Here is a 22,539-nt window from a genome sequence, read left to right as displayed (position 1 = left end):
TAGATCGAATCGACCGATCTTGAAGGCGATAATTTCCCTTCTCTTTCGACATCACCGTTCTCTTCTCATTTAGTTACTTGAGTTTAAATATGTGCTAGCGGGAAATTTGTATTTATTCGAACGAAACGAATTTCGGTCGCCTTGCATCGTAAGGTGAAACAACGCGAGTCACTATTGTGTTTTAATTTTTGCTCTACTTTTTCGATCTCGTAAGATTAGAGCCGTGTATCATAATGGAAAAAAAAATCGATATAAAACGAGAGCGATATATATTTTTATTCGATGGAACAATTTCAAAATCATTCTTCTCCAGTACTAACGTCGTTCGTAGAAGTGCATAAATAAAGAAAGAAACAAGTAAATAATAATTAATTTAATAAACGTAGATAGAGCGGTTGTAAAAAAATAAATTTGCATTCATACTTTAGATTACAATAATGGCGTTGCTAGCATACAAATATCTATATTATGTATTAAACAAATGTTCATGTGTTAACTATAGTTGCATAAATGTTCTTCCGGCGGATCAATTCGGACGAGCGGTCATGTAAGTTAATGATGCGTTACGTGGCAATAGTTTAAAGGCAAACGGTTAAAGTAAAGAAAGAATAAAATCGCTTACGTTTTAAAAAATATTTCGGAATGTATGTATAGTCTATCGCGGTCGATCTTTCAATTGATTGCACAACGGCTCGTGATAAATATTAAACATATATATATTACTCGTAAATAAAGGATAGAGAAAGGAAGAGGGAGAGAGGGAGAGAGAAGGAGGAAAAGACTTTGTATCTGCATCTGCATTTGCATTTCCGATAGCTTTGGCCTTACAAGGTCATTAGTGTCGTTCTAACGACATCAAATAGCTTCCTATATCGACGATCGCACGCGTTTATAGATAAACAAGTAGACACGATTGACTTTATATCGGACATTGTTAAGACGCAATCGTTATAGTCAACTACGTATCTTTTTATTGCCACTGACATTCGTTGATATCTTGCGAGATTATGGCACGATAGTTTTTCAACGCTGCAACACGTACTTACACGTCTACAAGTTTGCCTTCGAATCATGCAACGACCGTTCTTGAAACATCGTGCCGAAGTTCCGTTGTACGTGGGAAAGTACGTCGTGACTATTATCGATGTTTTAGTAAATACCGATTAACGGGAAATTACTATAGACTGTAGACTATACTTTGGTTATCTCTCTTTTAGTGCTGTTAGAAATATCGTATACAATACAGTATACGATACGTTCAAAGTATATTATAAGTTATTCTAGAATATTTGTCCTCGGAGAACGTTTTCTATAATTTCGATACGAAATTACTAATGTCCGTCTATTAGAAACTTTTAAAATACTTGTAATACTGTTATCGGGAAAGATGTTTACACAGATGTAGGAACAGTTCTATCCTTTAAACCTTTAAAAGATCGTGTTATTGTACAACGAACGAATAATGATCGTTATTCTATTAGATAGAAAAAGATTATATTAAAGCAATTAAACGTAAATATGTAGTGGAACGAATAAAGTAAATAATTTCTTTTATCTTTCGAGTTGTTTCGTATTGTATATTCTTTCGTATATTAAAAAATATATAAAAAACTTGGAGCATTTATATTTGAAAACGTCACTCGGAGGAAGGCGATGCAGGCTAATGCGTCATTTCCTAACATTGATTACGTGCACGTTCCGATTCGACGGGATCCTAGCGTAGGGAAGGGACATCATTGACTTTAGTCACTGCTAAACGGACCTTTTCCATCGTGGTTGAAGCGGAGGGTTAGCCTTACAACGCAGGCATATAAATCATTGTATAATAAATTACTATAGTCTTATAAGCTTTATCTATTATTTAGTAATTTAACGAGCGTCACGAGACCAAAAGCTTTGATACTGATCAGAAAAACGGAAGGCCCAAGTTAATCATGATACATTCCGATAACAAAGACAACGCATGTTCGTTATCATAAAAAAAGATTTTCATTAGTTCGTCGATTATAAAAACGATCTATATATATACATATATATGTGTATGTATTTATATATATGTATGTATATATATGTAGATGTATATCTTTGGACATCACACAAAGTCCAGGGAGCACGAGCTTCGTGAAAAGCCAAGCGAGAGAAAGAATAACACTACGTATGTACATAGATACATATTTTTGGGTCGCAATCGTGTGTGTCGCAATGCCGTTGCTCGTCTCGAGCGCAGCGCGACGATTGCGACGAATCGACTTGGAATCGACGGCTACAACAGAGAGAGCTTCATCGAGTCGACGACGGGTCGCAAGTCTTGACGGCTCGACCGAGTTGCCACAATGTATTCGATGATACGAGATAAACATTTTGATGATAAAACTCTTTTCGTATACATAATTTCATCCTTCGCGGTAGAATAGTAAACTTCGTTCTTTGTCGTTTCTCGATTGTATTTGTCTTATAAAAAGAAAAAAAATTCCATGTACATATGTACCGTGTGTGGGTGTGCGTTATTATGCTGTATTTGAATGAAGAGAAAAAGATATCTTATCGTTTCAACGACGTTTTATATAGAACGTGTCGTGAGATCGTAAAGAAAAGAAAGAAAAAAAAAAAAGAAAAAAAAACCCAAGAAAAAAACAAAAAAGAGAAGAAAAAAGAAAAGATAATATAAAAAGAAAGATAAATAAAGAAAGACAAAAGGTTTACATTCGTACGTGAACCAATCATGGATAAACTCTTCCTACTGTACGGATGCACCGTAAGTGCAACGTGCGCAACTATAAGTTACCGCAGCGCGCATACATAAACGCGCATGCGCATGCTCCTCAACTCTGACTCCGACTCCGACTCCGCACTCCGACTCTTCACCTGCGCGATTAAATCCGTCCATCCAGAGTCTTTTTCGTATCACGGCCGATATTTCGGCTCTTTCCTCAAAAGACTCGCACCATTCTTTTGCTTGGCTCTTCTCGAACTAGTGCATTCTTATTTATATATTCGTACGTTTTTTCTTTTTACGGATCGGAGAGTTGCATCTCGGCGTTCGATTCCCCAACCGTTTTCCTTATCGACAAATAATGTTTTCTATTATTCACCGGAAGTTACGTAATACGATGAACGCATAAGCCGAGAACACAGAGAATCAGGGGTTAACATTTTAATTCGACGTAATATATACATCGAAATAGAGGAATAAACAGAAAGGGGGAAGAAAGAAAAAAAACTAAAGAAAATCCTTTGGCCTTTTGAATCCACGTGCACGCTTGGCTAATAATCTTGGAATTTTTCCTCCGTTACGTCACATATTCCAGTAGTATTCGTGGAGCGAATATCTTTAGATATACGTGTATAATAAGAGAGATGCGACTATCGCGAACCGGTTTAACGTATGATGAATATCCGATTTTGATCATCCTTTAATGCATTCTTTCGTTTAGCAATAAGGTAAAAGTGTGATTAAACTCTTTGGCGTATCAGAAATCGTTTTCATAGGTTTTAGAATCTCGTTAGTATTCCTTTTTAAATTAAACCTGTACTAAAGTGATATATATATATATATATATATATATATATATATATATATATACGCGGTAGAACTTTGAACGTGCACATGTATTGTGTTACACGCACGACGAATACGTTCGAATGCATATCCCAAGGCCGTTGGACGCTCTGACATACTGTAGCAAAGTTAGTGCAGTATCCATAAAATCTCGGTGCCGTGTGTCCTTCGTTACAAATTATCTCGACGTTCTTGTACCGACAAAAGGAGATTGCGGTCCATAGAGATTTTCTTATTGCGTTGCTTTCTATTTCTCTGTCTCTCTCTTTCTATATATATATCTACATCTTTAAATCTTGTATCTTAAGAAGATGCATGTCAACGTATTGTACATATCCCACCTTCTTACGTTATGAAAAGAACATATCGTTGGATACGCTCCTGCGGAAGTTATACCCAAATCAATTTTGACCTATATACGGTGCAGCAGCAGTGTGGCCTGTCGATTACAGCTTGGCTCGACTTTGAATCACTTTTCTGATGAATTTTTATAAGTAAACGAACAGGGATTTTAAAATATCTTATACGATGCCTTGATTATGGTCAATACGAACGAACCTATCGTTTCATGGACGTAGAATGTCGATATCATTTTCTCACTCTCTCATTCTTCTTCTTCTTTGTTAGGACATATGTGTGAGTGTATGTGTATTTATGTGCATGTATGAGCGTGATGTATGTGTGTGTGTATTTAGAACACTGTGATTCCTTGCCTCACCGTTCTCATTTTTCTCAGCTGACCTTAATTTAGTATAGGGTGTTTAAAGATCAACGATGCGCTATGTTTTTTTGTTCTTTTTATTTTCTTATTTTCATATGTATAAGTACTTTTTTATTTTAATTATATCGCAATGAGAAAAAAGACATCGTGAAAGAGAGAGAGAGAGAGAGAGAAGAAAGAATGAAGATAGAGTATAAGAATGCTCGCGTCTTACACCTATACTACTCGTTTACACGTAATGAATCCTTAAGCTGTGTCACACCCTTAAATAGCTGGCATACATAAAATACGATAATCACGTATTATTAGTGTAATAAATACTGCACATTTGAAACTATATCATGAAATAAAAGAACACTATCTATGGTATCTATAAAATTTGAATAACTTTCATAGGAATATTATATAATCCTTCTATTTTTTTTATTTAGATAAACTGATCTAAAGATCTGATAGTTTATTATACTTTATTTTGAGAGTTAACCTTTATAACGTGCTAATCGATTAACGAGATTTTGATAATTATTTATGTTCAAGTCTGCTCTACTTATTCTTCCGTAAAAAATACAGTTTATATATATATATGTATATATATATATACATATATATGTACATACATATTTACTGATTTTAATGTTACGCTATTACTAGAAAAAAAAAACAATATGAAAAAGTAACTTATTGTCGCAACTTTTTTTTTTAGCGATGATGCAGTCATTCCAAGTAAGTCTTATTTATGAAATTGTGTTTACATCTTTAAGTATAATTAGAGATTATATTATTATTGTGTAATAGACGTAAGAAAATATGTAAGATATTTTATAAAATATATTTTCTATCGTAACTGACATTTGCATGCGATTATAAAATAAAAAATTGTATTATTATTTTTCTGCGCCCTTCTTATAACGATATGAATTTAGTCACAGATGATCTTATCTAGCGCATGCGTAATAATAAGCGACGTTTCAAAATGTCTACCATTATCGAGAGTTCTTCACATTTTCAATGTTCCTCTGTTAACGACATTATTTCCCTTTAAAATAGTATTATGAAAAATATAATAATAATAATAATAATGTAATAATAGTGAATAAGTCGTGTAATAGTGAAATTCATTATACAAAAAATCTTATAATAATTCATTAAAGTATTCCATTAGATAACTGAAAAGTTTGATATAACCTCTACAGCTTGTAATAAAAACAGGATAATCTCTGAGCACTAGCGCGTGATATATTGACGAGACATTAATTACGTAACGTCAGCTGATAAATCTAAGGAGTACGTATATGTGATGAAAGGTTCAAACAACTAGTAGGTTTGTAAGAAACTGTCTTTACTTAACTATAATGGATGCAAATGCTGAACAGGTGGAAGTGAAAATATTGTTTTTCGCGAAAGCACGTGAATTGACAGGACTCAAGGAATGTAAAATTATCGTCTCGAGGAAGTTATCTTACACAGAACTTTTGAATATAATAGTAGCATCATTTCATTTTGAAAATATACGTGATACGCTGATACTAGCTGTGAACGAGGAATTTGTTTCTCAAGATTCTATTTTAGAATTATCAGAGAAGAACGAAATTGCTGTTATTCCACCACTTAGTGGAGGTTTCTTCATTGTTTATTATTTGCAATATACTACTAACGTATAATTTAAAAACTTTGTTTTACTTTTAGGTTAACATGGGTACCGGAAAAGATTTTGTTAGGTTGGAACAGAAAGTATTAAATATTGGAGATATAGTTAATTTAATAGTATCACCAAAATGCGGTGCAATATCTACTTTCATAGGAACTACACGTGATAATTTTGAAAATAAAAAGGTATTTCTTTTAAATATTTAGGTTATTATATATATATTATAATTAAAGTTAAGTAATCAACTTATATTTCAGGTTATAAAACTAGAATATGAAGCTTATGAACCTATGGCATTAAAAGAAATGAATAATATATGTGGTAAAGTACGTTCACAATGGAACATAGAGCATATTGCTATATATCATCGTCTTGGCGAAGTCCCAGTGACTGAAGCTAGTGTGGTTATAGCAGTTTCTTCTCCTCATCGACAAGAATCGCTTAAAGCTGTAGAATATGCTATTAATACATTGAAAGCCTCTGTTCCTATATGGAAGAAAGAGATATATGATATTGAAGAGCCTAAATGGAAAGAAAATAAAGAATGTACCTGGTCAAATAGTAAATAATCCGTTAATGTTATTTAATTTTTGTATATTTTAACATTTGTAAAATATTTCATTGTAAAATATGCTTCCAAAATGGTGCAATTTATGGGAACTTTTGGTTGTTATGATAAAGCAGGAATTTAGATAGTAATATAATTTTCATAATATTCATATTTTATATTTGGCATAATAAACTAATATTAAGGGGTATGAAGTATTACTTTTCATAAATATTTATAATATGTTTTATAAGTTAAATATTGTTTTTCTACGAAATATTTAATAAATATTTTGTTAGAAAATTAGTGTATATTTTTTGTAATTATAGTGACAAAATAAATTAATTATACAAATTGAATTACTAATGTTTGCTATGATTTTTTTTTCTACAGATACTGTTGTATGTAATGATGCAATAGAAAAATGGAAGGATTCGTCTAAAAGTTCATATTCAAATGAAAAAGGTTCTTTGGAAGATGTAGAAATGCCAATAGAAGAACCTGTTTTATTTGATCCAAATCTTGTACAAATTAGAGCAAGCTCAGATGAGCTTAAACATAGAATAGAATCTTTCATTCAAAGAAAACGTCAACAAGTGAATTTAGTGAATGTACAAGAATTCTGTTGTTACAGGTTGGAATGTAGTAAAATATTAAATTAAAATTTCTTAAAGTATCAACGTATTTTTGAATATTTTAAATTTAAGGTTCATTTATATTACAGAGAGCAGTCTAATGAAAAACAAAATTCTTGTGCAAGAGTGGATGCTATTTTGATTAGAAGAAAAGATTCTAAAAGTCATGTTAAAGGTAAAAAACAGTAATATAAAATAATACTAATATGTATGAGGAAGTTTGGGAAACGACTATTGTTAATTCATGTGTATATTTCTTCAGTACATAGGGTATTGAATGCATGGGGACCTCAAACGGTTGATCAATCAAGTCTGCATAAAGCTACTAATCACACAACAAATCAGAACAACAATAATTATTCTTCAGTATTAGATGATCGAATATCTACTGCTGAAAAAATCTTAGGCATAATAAAGCCTGTTTCTCGAGATATCTATGAAAGACTTAAAAATATTGAAGATAGGATATTATTTTTAGAAGGAGTATCTCCAGAGTATAAAGATTTTTGGGTAAGCAGAATAAACTATGTGTAATTACATATTATTTACTTGTTGCATGATTGTAGGTAACAGAGGATATGGACAATTTAACACAGAATATGAAACCAGTCAGGAAAAGGGTAAATATTTCTCAATCTTATTTTGTATATATTTTTTTCACATATAAATATACATTTTTATATTTATATAAATAATATACAATTGCAGACATATTCTATGGCCGAACTCGATTCAAAACTGCACGAATTAGAAAATAAATATGCAAAAACGATAAAATAGCATTCGTGATGATGATTTATATAAAAGAAAATTCGAATTTATTTTATTATTATATTAAATCATAACGAAAAGATTAAGTATTATTGTTTTCTAAATAAAACGTTTAACATCTTTCCAAATCAAATATTATTAATTAATTTTGAAAAAGAAATAAAAGAAAAAGCGCATTGAACTTCATTGATAATATGAAAGTATTTGTTTGTAGACGAAAGTAAATCAAAATTCGCGCTTTCTTTAGCGTGAAGCTCCACCTTTCGTCACATCGCGCACTTTAGTTCATTATTCGGCTAATAGAGGCAGTCTTCGTCGCGCTGCCATACGGTATGGCCGTAGTTCGTCCAAGTTTTTACTTCGTCCCGAAATAATCCGAAGTGAAACGTTCGTAAGGGATGCATCCACCGTTCAGGAATTAGAACATTTTCATTGTGCTACGGGTCAGCTGATACGCGGTAAGTTTTACAATCAAGTCTTCTGTTTTTTTCCTCCCCTGAACATTCTTCTGAACAAAAGAAAGGAAAAGCACGCGGACAGCACGTCGTCTGCCAGAATGACAGACATCCTTTTCTTACCCTCCAAGGATTGATGGACCGTCGATAGACAATACAAGAGACTTTTTTTCACGAAATTCTATCGTCTTATCGTCGAACGTTCTTTTGAGATTTCAGTTTTTCAAAGATCGCAGAAAGATCGGTACTTTTTCTGTCAGAATGCCTGCAGAATGATTTGCACGGGAAACGACCGTTAAGAATGTTTATACATTATACCTTTTTACCTTTTAGCCACCTTCAGTTTCTTTTTTGTTTTTATTTTTCTTCCTTTTCTTTCTTTTTCTTCTTTCATTCTTAACAGTTAGTTAGATCTCCACGCATATAATCGTCTCATTTACCTTTCGAAGATCTTTGATCTATCTCAAAGGAGATACACACACATATCAACGTACACACGCTCGTACACACACACAAACAGCAATAAGATTTGTACTATATACATATATGCTATTTCCGAATATATTGAGGGATTATAAAGCGAATTTTTTCATACGTCTCTTATTCTATCCTATATTTATTTACTCGAATAAACACGCGCACGTCCTAGTTATGACCGACGCGTCCCGTTTTCTTCGAACTTTAGGATAAGAGATATAACTTTTTAAGCTTTTCGTAATTTGGTCGTGCTCGAAATATACATCTACGTATATAGAATGCAATAGACGAAAATATTTATCTTTAGTGAATTTCAGTGCATCGCATTTTCTACTACACTTTTGTGTGTGTTCGTTCTCATTTTACATTTTTATTCGCAAACTTTTTTCTTTTTTTCTCCCTTATATAAATAAAAATAAAATACTTTTTTAACGGGAGGTGACGTAATTAATATTTTTTACTAGCATTCAAAGAACCGAAAGAGAAAAAAATTTTGGTTAACGATATCAGTTTATTTTTTTTTTCTTCAGCAACAGCAAAATCGATTTCGAATCTATATATAGATGCAACGGGCGTGTAACTCAAGTACCGCGTTATATTCCAAGTGTTTTATTTGTGAACACGTGGAACTCTTGCAGCCGAGCTTTTAACATCGGAGGTTTTAACCTATTGATGTTACTCGAACGTTAGGATAACGTACTCTCGTTTCAATTTATACGTGATCGTGAATTTGCCGCTTTCCCAAACGAGGAAATCACGGGCTGATTCATATGAGTACGCCCGAGATGCGATTAAATAAATTGAAAAAGAGAAAGAGATTACTATTATTGTATCGTTATGTACTTGTGTAAGTGCACATACATAGATGTTTCGTTTCTTATAAATCTATCTTCGAACTATTACAAACATTAAGTTATATATCATCCATTTTGCATATTTCCATTTTCCCGCGTAATTTTCTTATACGATCGGCGACAACCAAAGTTGTCGTTTCGTATCAATTTTACCTGTGAAAAGATGTAAATTTCGTTTTGTTTTATTTGTTTCTTTCTGTTTTCTTTCTTTACTTTTTCTTTTTCCTTTAAATTGCGTCTAAAGAAAGGTATTCTTGTGTTTGTATCGGGACAATAGCGAAGAGGTACAAGGTGTACCGAAAGAGCTCGGTTATGAATGCTTCGAGCGGAAAGGGAATTGCGTCTTTTCTTTTTTGACATTCGAACAAAAAGAAAACAAAAGAGAAAAAGCAAAAAAACAAACAACCAAAAGTAGAAAGAAAGAAAGAAAGAAAGAAAGAAAAATGAAACGAACGAACCACGGCGGCTTTTTTATCGAAGCTATGAAACATAACCTCATTAAGGATTAAAACGTTTAATCGAACTCATTTTTCAGAACGACCGATCATCGGTTTCATTTCCTCTTGTTGTTTGATCTTAAGAAGATTAATCGGAACATTACGAACGATTCGAATTTCCTCGCGTGTGGAAAATTGATTCTGAATTAAAAAAAAAAATATTATGACATAAATAGAAGGTTGATTGCAATGAATTTTGATTGGCCGATGTTTCGATTTACATTGATAAGATGTAATCAGAATCAGACAGGTATTTACGTCACGGTTTTTTCTTTCTTTTTTCTTTATTTATGCGTTATTGTTGTTTTTTCTTCTTTTTTCTCCTTACATTATCAGAATCAATTTTTCAAGGTGTACAACATACATGCATTTGTCTCATCTTACATTTGCATTATCGATAATTTTTCTGTGCTATTTCTACGTCATACTAATTGCAAACAAAGGCACGATCCGTGGGTTTTCTTTTTTCTTCTTTTTTCTTTTTCTCTTTTTATTCTAACCTCGAGGGTAGAATGTATGCGTTTCTTGCAAAATGTTATATATGTATGTTGTTACATCGTACACGATTTCTCTTAATTACGTTACTCGCTAATGTATCATTGCAGTAACAAGTTACTTCTTTAGCAAGCACAAAGTGAATTCTAATAAAACGCATCGATTCCCTGATGATCCTACTAAATCTAAACTTGTTTTTAGAAAGTTCATTTGAATTTGTATGCATGCTAAATATACAATGCAACGTACTATTTTCGTGGAATATTATTGACCGATATACGTAGTAAATTATGCAATGTAATCAATCGTGAAGAAATTGGTACTTTACAAGACTCTTATTGCTTTTTATAGAATTTGAACATATAAAAATATGATTTATTATACGTTTTTATCTTATTTATTTTTATTTCATTATATTATTTGTTATAACTTATTATAACAAATGACTTATGAAGATTTTTAATTAAAACAAAATATAATTTAGATATTAAATACCAATTTTTTAATTCTATCTTTTTTTTATATTTGAAAGATACATAGGCATATATATTTTTATATAAAATAAAACAAAAGTTATATTTTTATATCTTAAAGACAAATATAAGAAATAATTATATAAATATGAAAGATCAATTATTTTATTTTATTCGTTTTTATTTATTATTTCTTTTTTTAATTTCGTTCCTTATCATACCGATTACAGAGTACATTTTTTTCTAAGTAATATTTTTTCTTACAAATATAAACAGTTAGTTTTTCAATTCTTACTAATTGCTTAAAAGTACTTACTTAGCTTTTTATAACTTAGTTAATCAGATTTAAGATGGAATGATATAATCGACGAAAATTCACTTCAAATTATATATACATACGTATATATATATATATATATATATATATATATATAAAACATATGTATCAGATTATCTAAACAGAGAATCATTTCGCACTCTTGAAACAAAGTTGGGCAATGGAGAGAGAACACGAAAGGAGGGACATTGTGAAATCACCCCTCTTTTTCGCTATATGAAATAACAGCTGTGCGTTAAAAGACGGCGTTGGATACACGTCTATTAAATCGATAATTTTTCGGCGTTGAAGGAAATCATATATCATCGTACGCATACATAAATCCAACAGACGTTGCGTCGTCGTTTCCCTCTCGAGATCGTCGTCGTCGTCGTTGTCGTCGTCGTCGTCGTCGTCGTCGTCGTCGTCGTCGTCGTCGTCCTCGTCCTCGTCGTTATTGTCGCCGTCGCGTCTACATGAGTACACAGTACGATCGTCTCGAGTACGAACTTCAAACTCACGTTTACTGGCAGGGGTTAGCTAATAGAAAAAAAGAAAGAGAGAGAGAGACAGAGAATGAAATTTTAAATATAATTTCAATCGAATTTTCTTTATTCATTCGATTTAAAGTTTATTCTTTAATACAGTCCTATTAACAATTACATATTACTTAAATAGTTTTGATATATATAATAATAATAATATATAGATTAATATACATATATTTCTTTTTTACATAAAGAACAATATAAAGAAAATTATCTATAATTTTTTACTATATTAATTATTTACTTATTTCTATTGGATAAATATTTGTATGAAACGAGATTGGCTCTGTTATAAATATAAAAAAGGGGATAGTAGATAGCGAATAATAATTATTTAATAATTATAAGGAAATAGAAAAGGAAGAAAAAGGAGTTATAAGTAAGATAAATAAAATATAGAAAAATATCAATAATCGTATGTACGGTGTGTCTTTATTTACTAGCACAAGGTAAGAAATATAATAAGAGGGGAAAGGGAAAGAAAAGAAAGGTTCTACAGCAATTCTAAGAGTATTCTAAGATTCAAGATCGTGTTCAGTGTATGCCACACTGTTATTAATTTCATCGACCCATTTTCCGCCCGCGCACGGATACTCTGTCGTCGAGTCTCTTAGTGTCCAGCGACCTTGTCCGAGTAACTTGTCGATTATCTATGTCGACTCTATGCATTTACGACAGGTGTGTGTGTATTCCGTCGTCTTTCTTACTCTTCTCGTCGTCTATTCATGTAGGTACATATATACATACATTTTAAAACTCAACGAGAAGACGATATGCCAAGTTGAAACTTTAATGAACGTTCTCGATGTTTTCGAGATAGTCTTATGTGCTTTCATTCTGATAAGTGCTTGTTTACACGACACCGAATCAGTTTCTCTTCTTTTTTTTCTATTATTAATTAATTAATTTTTCACTGTAAATTTACGCGATACCCGTTTAGATGATATCGATAATTTTATTGAATTAGCGTCAATTTATTATAATGTTCACACGATTTGATTTTTGACCATACATCCTTTCGATCCTCCCCCTGAAATTTGTTTATGTTTGCTTGAAAAATTGAACATTGATTGGCCCAGATTCAATACTCCATCTACCTATAAAGCAATCAAATCGTTTGAATGCTGTCATTAGGATATATATCCCATTCGTGATAGATCTGCTTTTTTTAATCGAATCGTCGCATGCCGGTTCCTACTAGCAAAATCGATTGTGAAAAATTGTCAAATCCGTGATTTTACTGTATACGGTTGAGACGACAGTATCGTGTGAAGATGTATATATAGACCATATGCGCCATTGTATGTAGTAGAAGGTAAAATAACCGATTAGAAGAAAAAATCGATTCGGTGTCGTGTGAACAAACTCTTACTGTAAGCGTTCTCTAGCCGGACGTATCTTCGAGCTAGATCACTGTAACTTTTTGATTTCTTGTTCTTTTAGCAATGCGATCTGTTGTAAGATCGATCTCTTCAAAAAAGGAGAGAAGAAAAGGAAGGGGAGACATAAAAAAAAAAAATGAGAGAAACGTTACGTTCGATTGAGATATAGAACACTAGATAGAAAGTATAATAAAAAAAGTTTAGAAAAAGGAAAAAAGAAGCTATTGGCTGTCCGTTATCGCGATCCTTTTTACGTGTGGAATCAATTACAGTCGATTGAACGGTGGTAATTTTCAAGCTCCAATTTCACGAGTATCTACCTACCTTATTTCAGGAATCTACCATTTAAGATCTTTTTCCTTTTACCTTCTTCTCTTGTGCTGATAAGTCATGTTGAGATCAAGGACTCCAACGGTGATTTACTGATACCCAATTTCTACACATATACACATACACACTCTCTCTCTTTTTCCCCCTCCCCCCCCCCCTCCCCCCCTCCCCCCCCCCCTCCCCCTCTCTCTCTCTCTCTCTCTCTCTCTCTCTCTCTCTTTCTCTCTCTCTCATATAGACTTATTCATTTGGAATGGAAGATTATATCGTTTATCGATAACCATTCGAATCATTCTTATTAACGATTTATCCGATTGCTTTAAACATTTCTAAAGGGTACATAAATAGTCCTTTTAAATCGAACGACTTTATTCGTTTTAGAATGCGTTTTAGATATTTAACGATTAGATGAATCGTTAACACTTAGAAAAAAGTTTCAATTTGTAAAGCAGTTAAATTTAAGTGCGGCTGCCAGCATCGAAAGTGTCGGTCTCGCCCGATCCGGTTGCCCGATCGATTATGTAATGAAGCGAACGGGGCCGTACCGTTGCTTACTTCCGGGCTGGCCGACAGTTCGACTAGCGCCCTGTTAAGACCGTTACATGATTTGCGTTCGACCAGGTAGTTTATTATTCACCGAAGGAGGTGCAGGCCTATCGGAAATACCTGTTGGTGGTCTCGAGAAACGAGTGGGAGGATTATGTCTGCATTATTTTCACGATTCATCGTCACGATGAAAGGGTGATCGGACTTGACAAGGCTATTTGCATAAATAAATCGAGAGGTTGAAATTATGCGAGCCTTCTTTCTCTCTCTCTCTCTCTCTCTCTCTTTTTTATATTTTTTTCTTTTTTGTTTTAAATGTTTATCAAAGTATGAAATTCTCTTATACATATTATGTACATTCTTTATTTATTTTTGATTTAACTCTAATTAAAATTAATCCATTTTATGATTAATATTTATTTATTTATTTATTTTTTATTCGTTAATTGACGATTTGACAATTTAAGTATTCATAGATATAGGCGTATGTATATAAACGTATATACAATATATATTGGGTTGACTAATAATGTCGAAATTCGCATATATTTATTTTATATATAAATAAACAATACTATAGTGTAATATACGATAGTATAGTCTATTAATATCGCATACTAGATTTTATATATATATATATATATATATATATATATATATACATATATATATATATACATATATATTGTCATCATCTGCATTATTCTTTTATTTATTTTTCGGAACAAGAACTTCAAACGGTTTCTGAATGTAAATGATATGGGATAGAGAACGCAGGATGGATATACATATAGGAATCGAAAAGTTTAAGGAATCAATACTGTCCCTTTTCAAGGTCAAAAGGGAAATGAAAATGAGATCTCATTTATAGTCTATTTCCAACGTGTTTCTTTAATATAATTGATCTATATTGCATCCGAAAAGAATTACGAAGGAAATAATGAATATTCGATTGTTAAATTGTGTGAGAACATTAAAATAATTGAACAATTTAAAATGAGTAATATATGAAATAAAATGCTTATTTATTGTATTTGCTTATTATTATTTATGTTCTACAAAAACAATTAGGAGATAAATGTGCAATAGATTAAAAAATATTGTTAAAAATATTAAAAAAATTTTAGCAATATTTAGTTATACTAGAAATTAGAATAAATATTTGTGCATTTATGAATTTGAATATTCCTTTTATATTAAATTTGTACACTTAAAGAAGTATTAATATATCTATTTTAAAATAAAAATATTTATATATAATTTGCACATTTTAATATACTTTATGCATAAAAAATTCATTTTAGCGTATACTACAAATGAAATATTGTTTAATGTAATTTTTTCTTTTTTTCTTATTTAAAATAAGTATATTTATTTAATGCTAAATATTTTTTTCTTTTTCTTTTTTTTTTAAATGAAAAAATTATATGTTTTAAAGCACAAAAGTATTCGCTTTTAACATCGCACATATATTTTAAAAATAATTTCCTACTAAATTGTAGTAATTGTTATATAGAAATATACGTATGATAGGATAACAAGCGAAGAGGTAAGAGAAGGAGAAAAGATTCGGTCGGTGAACTAAAACCACAAGTGTTTCCCTATATCACCTTGTGGTCGTTTATGCGAAAGGCAAAATCGATCGATGCGTTCTAAGGCAAAACTCTCCCTCGTTTAGTAAAACCCGACCTGGTTGAAATGATCGCGTGCGTTAAATGTATAGCACGAGTTTAATTGTCCGTCGAAATCACCATCCTGCTTGCTGTGTTCTCATTAACGTCCAACAATCTTCTCTCTTTTTCTCGCATACCATATATCCATCAAATACTATATATTCGAATAAATTGATATTTGACGGTAGAGTGGCGTGATTGAAAACCGTTTCTGTTTGATTATAAGTTATTGACTCTTACATCTTTTTTTCTTTTCTTCTTTTTTCTTTTTTTTCTTAACACTTAAATCAATTGAAATTCGCAGTTATGAGAGCATTCAATTGAGCATTCGATTTTTCTTTATATTCAGTTTTATCTATCGATCTTTCTTATCTTCTTTTTTTCTTCTTCTTATATTTTTAATACTAGAATATCAATAAAAATTCGTGAGTATTTGGTTTACGTTTATTTTTGAGGATTTTAGTTCATAGATCTTTAATGCTTTCTATTTTTTTTCTTTATATTCCTAGTACTCGAGACAATCAAAATTGCTTATTATGAAAGCTTTTGATTCTCACTTATGTTCAGTTTCAGTTGATCTTTACTTTTCCTTTCTTTTTGCTTTTCTTTTGTTTTCTCTATGTCTCTAGTATCCTAGTCTATTGAAATTTATTATCATCTAAGATCTTTTAATTTTTCATTTTTCTTATCATTCATTTCTTTTTCTATTTTTTTTTTTCTGTTTGATACTTAACTATACTTTTCTGAAGCAGTATATATCCATTTCCCATCCTCTGTTATATTGATTGAGATTGGATTCTCGGAAAGGTAAAACATCTTTATCCTTCGAGTCGCTTTTCGATAGTAGTATAATTGAGCACGTTTCTGCCATAGAAAAACGTGCGCATTCACGCAATCATTTAAACGATCATTGTCGCAAATCTGTCGAGCATGTTTGATAAAAGTAGTAAATTGCGAATGCGTTGCCGGTAGAGAGGCGCTCTTTAGCCTCAGGCCGATGTCACCGAGCAATTTGTAAAATTTTCGTCCGTAGAAAGAACTACCTAAAATCTTGATGGTGTTCAAACGTCGACATTTTTCTAATATGCGATTCAAATAACGCGAATGGAGATGCAACTTTGAAGGTGAGCCTGAAAATAATTTAAATATTCAATATGCAAATTACGTGGATAATTTCTTTCTTATTTATAATATTCTTTTTTCTCCTTTCATCTTTTTTGAAAAAAAAGACCAAATAACAAGAATATAATATGAATTATATTAAAATATCATAATATAATATCATATCTAATTTGTTATATGAATAGTAAATTTTTAAGTAAAATTTATATAGTATAATATAGTTCTTTAATATTTTTATTCTTATATATATATATATATATATATATATATATATATATAAAATCTATATTTGATATCATATATAATAAGAAATCGGAACTGCTACTGCAAGCTATACATGATCGATTTCGCATACAAACATTGTTTACTTAAAAGTTCGTTTAACACGTATTAAGTCAAAATAATCATCCATTCCGGGGATAAGAGAGATCAAACAGAAATCTACTTAGTTTCTTTAGAGACAAAAGAAAATGGTACGAAATTTATGTAGCTCACGTATCATTAAAGAAAGATCACGAGAATGTTGCAAAACTTCTTCCCGTTTGACATTGTGCCAAAAACACGTTTCGTCTTTCTCTTTCATCGTTTGTACTACTTTGAAAGATAGGCGTATATTGATAGAGAGAAGGTTACGTAAAATAAAGAAAGAAAGGAAAGAGAGAGAGAGAGAGAGAGAGAGAGAGAGAGAGAGAGAGAGAGAGAGAGAGAGAGAGAGAGAGAGAAAGGAAAAGAAAAGAAAAGAAAAAATAGAAGTTAACACTTTGCTGACCTGCTTCGTTGCCATATTGAAGGAAAAAAGGGAAAAAATCGGATGGTAGTGCATATACAGTGTGAATCAATAACTATCACTATCTCAAATATCATCGTTATTTTTGTTTTTATAGAAGAGAGGAAAAAAAAATAAAAATGCTAAAGGCAAAATTACACTATTTCAAGAGGTACATCTGACGAAGGAAAAAATTTGTTGTCAAGATAATTCGTTTTACGTGATTTCAATCGATTCTTTTTTTATAAGCGAAATCTTGCGAATTTTTTTTATATGAATTGATTCCTCGTCCTGTTACAAATAACAAAAAAAGTATCAGAGTATAACATCGAAGAATAATTAGTCTGCGAAGTATTTTGAAAAAAAAAAGAAAAAGTCTAACGATTCACGTGACTAAAATAAATTATATCTTTTTTCTTTTTCTTTTCTATATTATATATTAAAGTTAGAGAAAAAATTAATAATAAGAGAAAAAAGATTAACTATATAATGGCAATCATATTTTCTTCGCAATTACATATGTACATGCATTATTGCATTTGTATCATATTTGAGGTGGGGATAGTTATCGACTCGCTCTCTATATAGGTATTACATATATACCACATATGTAGTATAGCCAGTCCCCATAAGTGGAAGGGTCACCGATGAAGTGTGACAGAAACGCGACGACATTATCATAAGAGATAACTCGTGTCATGTGACGCCAGTGACGTAGATGTAAAGTGGCAGTGGGGGTTAATCTGACGTCATGTATTCCCTCGCGAGGGTAATTCTCCCGGCAACAACGATACTGACTGGTCACGAATTAATTCGTATTTTCATATCTGAATGTTGCTAACCAGTAACAAGTTAATTCATTTTTCCATTTACAATATTTTGTAATAGTTTTCAAGCCTGAAAATGAAATATATAAATAGGTCTTTATAAACGTTTTATAGATCGTACTTTTAGTTTTCTTAATTTAATTCGTGTTATCTTAGTTTAGACTAAAGTTCTAAGAAATCCACGTATGCGAGATAAGCCGTGTCATTTCACCGTACGTCTCTTATTTCAACCCTTCCTACTTTTCTTCACGTCTTTTCTCTGAACTATTCAATCAGTATCCCCTGAGAGATCTGGCGTGCAATACTTCTTACTTTTTCTATTCACATTTTGCTATATTACAAAAGTTTCAAACAAAAGAAAAAAGAAAAAGAATGTGTCACGACAGTGAAGAATATTTGAATGAATTATATGAAATACTTGGTCGGATTGTTGAGTGACTTTGAGATATATAGTAAACAACTGGAAGATGATACTTCATCGGAAGATATGTAATGACTTTGACATTAGATCGTCACTAAAGCAAGAAAGAAATGTGATAATATTCGACAGTGAAATTGATTTTGAAGAAGAATGAATGGAAAATGACATTTTACCGAACTTGGAAAATTATATAAATATTTATGACGTAACTTCAGTGTGGAGATCTACGAAGTATAAGTGAAGTAATTAATGGTTTTTTTAATGTAATTACTTCTTAAACGAATTTGTATCATTAACAAATGGAGAAGTGTAAGAACACCTTTGTTAAAATTTCAACATCGACAGAAGTTACCAATCAGGATATAAAGAAGTTTCTTGGTTTACTTGGGACAAACGAAAAGCTCAAAATGGAAAAATTACTGGTCAACTGATCCTTTTCTCGAAATACCTTTTAAAACCATAATTAGAACGAGGTTCAATCAAATCCTTACATTTTATTTTACCGATAATTTACACTTTAATAGATATAATAGATACAGAATTCACAAAGTCAACAATAATACCATGGAAAAGATTTCAAAACATATAATTTGGTAAAAATAATAAAATATGGGATTTTATGGAAAATGCTTCGTAAAAGTGAGATTGTTTACATTTGCAACTTAAAGATTTATTCGAATAAAAGCAAAATGTTACAAGGCACTGTGTTATACGTTTTACGCTCTTTTTTTAATTTTTGACATTTTTATCGAAATAATTAGTACAAAGGATTTAAAATAATTATTATCATCGTTGAGATATTATAGAAAAACAAAACAAATATATAAAAGAAGTCGATCGAGCAGATTAATATTTAATGAAAAATTATATATTACATAAAAATTATAAAACGTGATAATACTTTTTATCAATTATGCTAGTTGCATATTATATAGTATATTATACCCGAAAAAATTATTAAATATCATAATGATTAAATATGTAATAAGTTACATATAAATTGAATAATGCGTTAATAAAGTATATTGAAATTTGTTTAAATATTCTTATTTTATATTCAACTGCAGAAAAAGGAAAATAGCCGGTTACACGGATGATTGTTTTTTTTTTTTTATATTTGAAATAACCGGTCAGCAAAATGTTATATCAAAGAATACAAAAGTAGAACAGGTTTACTGAATTCGAGCCAAACGATGAATGTTGAATTCTTAATCAGAAAGAGAGGATTCCGTTGAACGTACCTTTACAAAAGTAGACGTAAAGCTTCTCAAGATTTTTATTCGTCAGCGAAATCTGCCGTAGAATTTTGTCGCTGTCCTCTCTGTAATTGATCGTCAGTTTCTTCAGGAACGGCATGTTTCTTAGCTTCTCAATTATCTTGGATATGTTCTCGTAAGGAATGTTCGCCACCTACGGATATATACGTTCTTGCCATTTTTTCAACACTGTTAATTGATCGATCGATCTTAAATATATATTTTATAGTCTCTTAAGAGTTGAAACCAAATTTTTGTTTCGTGGGAAAAAACAAAAAGAAAAAGAAAAAAGATATTAAAATTCGTTACTCTTTTTTGAAAGGCGAATGAATGTTTGTAAGATTTTATTTTAAAGGTTAACAAGGAATGCCCTACTTTACGTAATGAAAATTGCTTTCTTTCATACTTTTAGAATGTTTAAAAAGTTATCTGTTTAATGTAGGATTTTCCTTTTTCTTTTTTAAAGATTTTGGAAGGAAAAGAATTGTACTAGTTAAGTAAATATTTAAAAACAAGATTATGTTACTATAATTTTTTTAACAGTTTTAAAGAATTATTGGATTTTTAATTTATTTAACTTATATATATACTTATACATTAACATATATATTATATAACTATTATATTATATACATATATATACTTATTATATAATATAATATACTATTATACAATCTATATACATTAAACCTCCATAACTCCTTTATAACTTGATTATTTTTTATGCTACAAAAGAAAATTATGTAATGTAAAACTTATACTATAATTATTATAGTACACATACGCGCACGCGCGTATTTATATCTAGTATATATTATAGTTATTATACTATTATAGTATAATATTTTAGTATAATATTGTGATAATACAATGCTACCGTAATTTATATAGTATATTATATTTCATATAGTATAATTACACATTATAATATACTAGTTATTTATATGTAATAAATTAAAAATAATCTATGGATATGAGCTAAATTAATATTGTAGTGAAAAAAATAAAGAAAAATAAAGTAATAAAATTTAAGATTATCTAATAAAAGACAGACATGTATGAGCGTGTGACTTAAAAGTTGCACGACACGTTGCATGATTAATAGATTTTAAGTTTGTAAGCGTATGTACTAAAGGGTTCAAGATTCGATTACATTAACTGGATATATAGCAAGAAAAAAAAGGAGGGAGAGAAAAAGAATCAGTCGCGTGTTTCGTGATTTTATCGTTAACAAAAATTTCGTTTGAAAGCCGATTGGACGTGCACACTGGTAATATATTATAATAATCACCTCGTACGTGCGCCAAACTATGGGATCTTGCATGATACCTTCAAAGTACTTGGACACGCGACTCATATTGGAAAGGTCTTTCTGAGATAGGTATGATAGAATTTGTAGAATGAGTTCAACGGGAATGGATTCGATATTTGCGGGTTTGTTGTTGTTGTAAGGTGACGAAGATAAAAACGAGGATGACGAAAATCCGCAATGCCTAATGACTTTGGCACGTTTCCCAACGTTCTCCTCTTCGTTGATCGCGACCTTGTCCATCCTCCTTGTATTTCCATTTTGTTGAACGTCAATGCGCCGCTTCCTCCACTGGCCCATATCGTATAAGCGATATCAACGCAGTCAATCCTTTTCCTTTCGGATTTTACATATGTTACTTCAATGTAACCATGAAACTTAAAATTTAGACATTTATTTTTAACTTTCAAAGCATCATTTCACTTTTGTTTCAGATATTATATTCTTATATATATGAACGTGTCGCTGTTTATACGCGGGAGTGTGTACATGTGTGTGCGCGTGTGTATGTATGCATGGTGATTGTAAATTAAGGATTAGTTGAATATTTCGTTTGTTAGAAGCGTCAAAGAAAATATTTTATTAAGAAAAGTTACATGATATCACGTGTCAAATATTTTAAGAGTATGAAATAAAATACCCAACATCTGGTTAAAATGGAACTATAACTAGAAAAATTAAAATTTTGTCTATCTTGAAAAATCAAAATATTTCGTGAAACTGAAATTAATAAAATAATTCTTTTATATAGATTTGTTTTGTATGAAAGAACACCATACAGAGCAAATATTTTTTGCAGATCAAGATACAAGAGAGAAATTTGAAAGACAAGATTGAATGAAATCACTTATTTTTCTTTTTATAGTTCAATGACATCTGTTCAAACGAATTCAACGAATGACGTCGTTTAT

At 30.9% G+C, this 22,539-nt stretch overlaps 2 protein-coding genes across 5 annotated transcripts; one reads left to right on the top strand and one right to left on the bottom strand.

Moving 5' to 3' along the window:
- Positions 1-5,239: 5,239 nt before the first annotated feature.
- On the top strand, positions 5,240-7,963 carry LOC127065018 (molybdopterin synthase catalytic subunit). Of its 4 annotated transcripts, none has more exons than XM_050996813.1 (9): positions 5,240-5,564; positions 5,654-5,897; positions 5,967-6,113; positions 6,186-6,489; positions 6,869-7,109; positions 7,200-7,285; positions 7,373-7,620; positions 7,677-7,730; positions 7,819-7,963. In XM_050996813.1, the coding sequence occupies exons 3-9, from the start codon at positions 5,973-5,975 to the stop codon at positions 7,888-7,890; spliced, it is 1,146 nt and encodes a 381-aa protein (XP_050852770.1). In that variant the 5' UTR covers positions 5,240-5,564; positions 5,654-5,897; positions 5,967-5,972; the 3' UTR covers positions 7,891-7,963. The 4 variants fall into 4 exon arrangements, with proteins under 4 accessions (XP_050852770.1, XP_050852771.1, XP_050852773.1 ...); XM_050996814.1 differs by having other exon boundaries at positions 5,240-5,601; positions 5,685-5,897; XM_050996816.1 differs by lacking the exon at positions 5,654-5,897.
- An 8,693-nt stretch (positions 7,964-16,656) lies between these two features.
- LOC127065265 (uncharacterized) lies at positions 16,657-21,871 on the bottom strand. The gene is made up of 3 exons (XM_050997359.1): positions 21,611-21,871; positions 20,305-20,473; positions 16,657-17,057 (listed from the first exon to the last, which is right to left on the bottom strand). Exons 1-3 carry the CDS (start codon positions 21,869-21,871, stop codon positions 16,657-16,659), a joined length of 831 nt encoding a protein of 276 aa, XP_050853316.1.
- Between the last annotated feature and the right edge of the window lie 668 nt (positions 21,872-22,539).

Source organism: Vespula vulgaris, chromosome 7 (assembly GCF_905475345.1).
Source record: "Vespula vulgaris chromosome 7, iyVesVulg1.1, whole genome shotgun sequence".
Lineage (NCBI taxonomy): Eukaryota > Metazoa > Arthropoda > Insecta > Hymenoptera > Vespidae > Vespula > Vespula vulgaris.
This window is presented reverse-complemented; position numbering and strand designations above follow the sequence as displayed.

Excerpts from the sequence above, each read along its gene's own strand:
- LOC127065018 (XM_050996816.1), top strand. The coding sequence starts at position 5,973 with ATGGGTACCGGAAAAGATTTTGTTAGGTTGGAACAGAAAGTATTAAAT. Across the intron at positions 7,286-7,372 it reads TTCTAAAAGTCATGTTAAAG|TACATAGGGTATTGAATGCA; the intron begins GTAAAAAACAGT and ends ATATTTCTTCAG. Across the intron at positions 7,731-7,818 it reads TGAAACCAGTCAGGAAAAGG|ACATATTCTATGGCCGAACT; the intron begins GTAAATATTTCT and ends ATACAATTGCAG.
- LOC127065265 (XM_050997359.1), bottom strand. The coding sequence starts at position 21,871 with ATGGACAAGGTCGCGATCAACGAAGAGGAGAACGTTGGGAAACGTGCC. Across the intron at positions 20,474-21,610 it reads TAGTTTGGCGCACGTACGAG|GTGGCGAACATTCCTTACGA; the intron begins GTGATTATTATA and ends ATATATCCGTAG. Across the intron at positions 17,058-20,304 it reads TTACGTCTACTTTTGTAAAG|GCTCACCTTCAAAGTTGCAT; the intron begins GTACGTTCAACG and ends AATTATTTTCAG.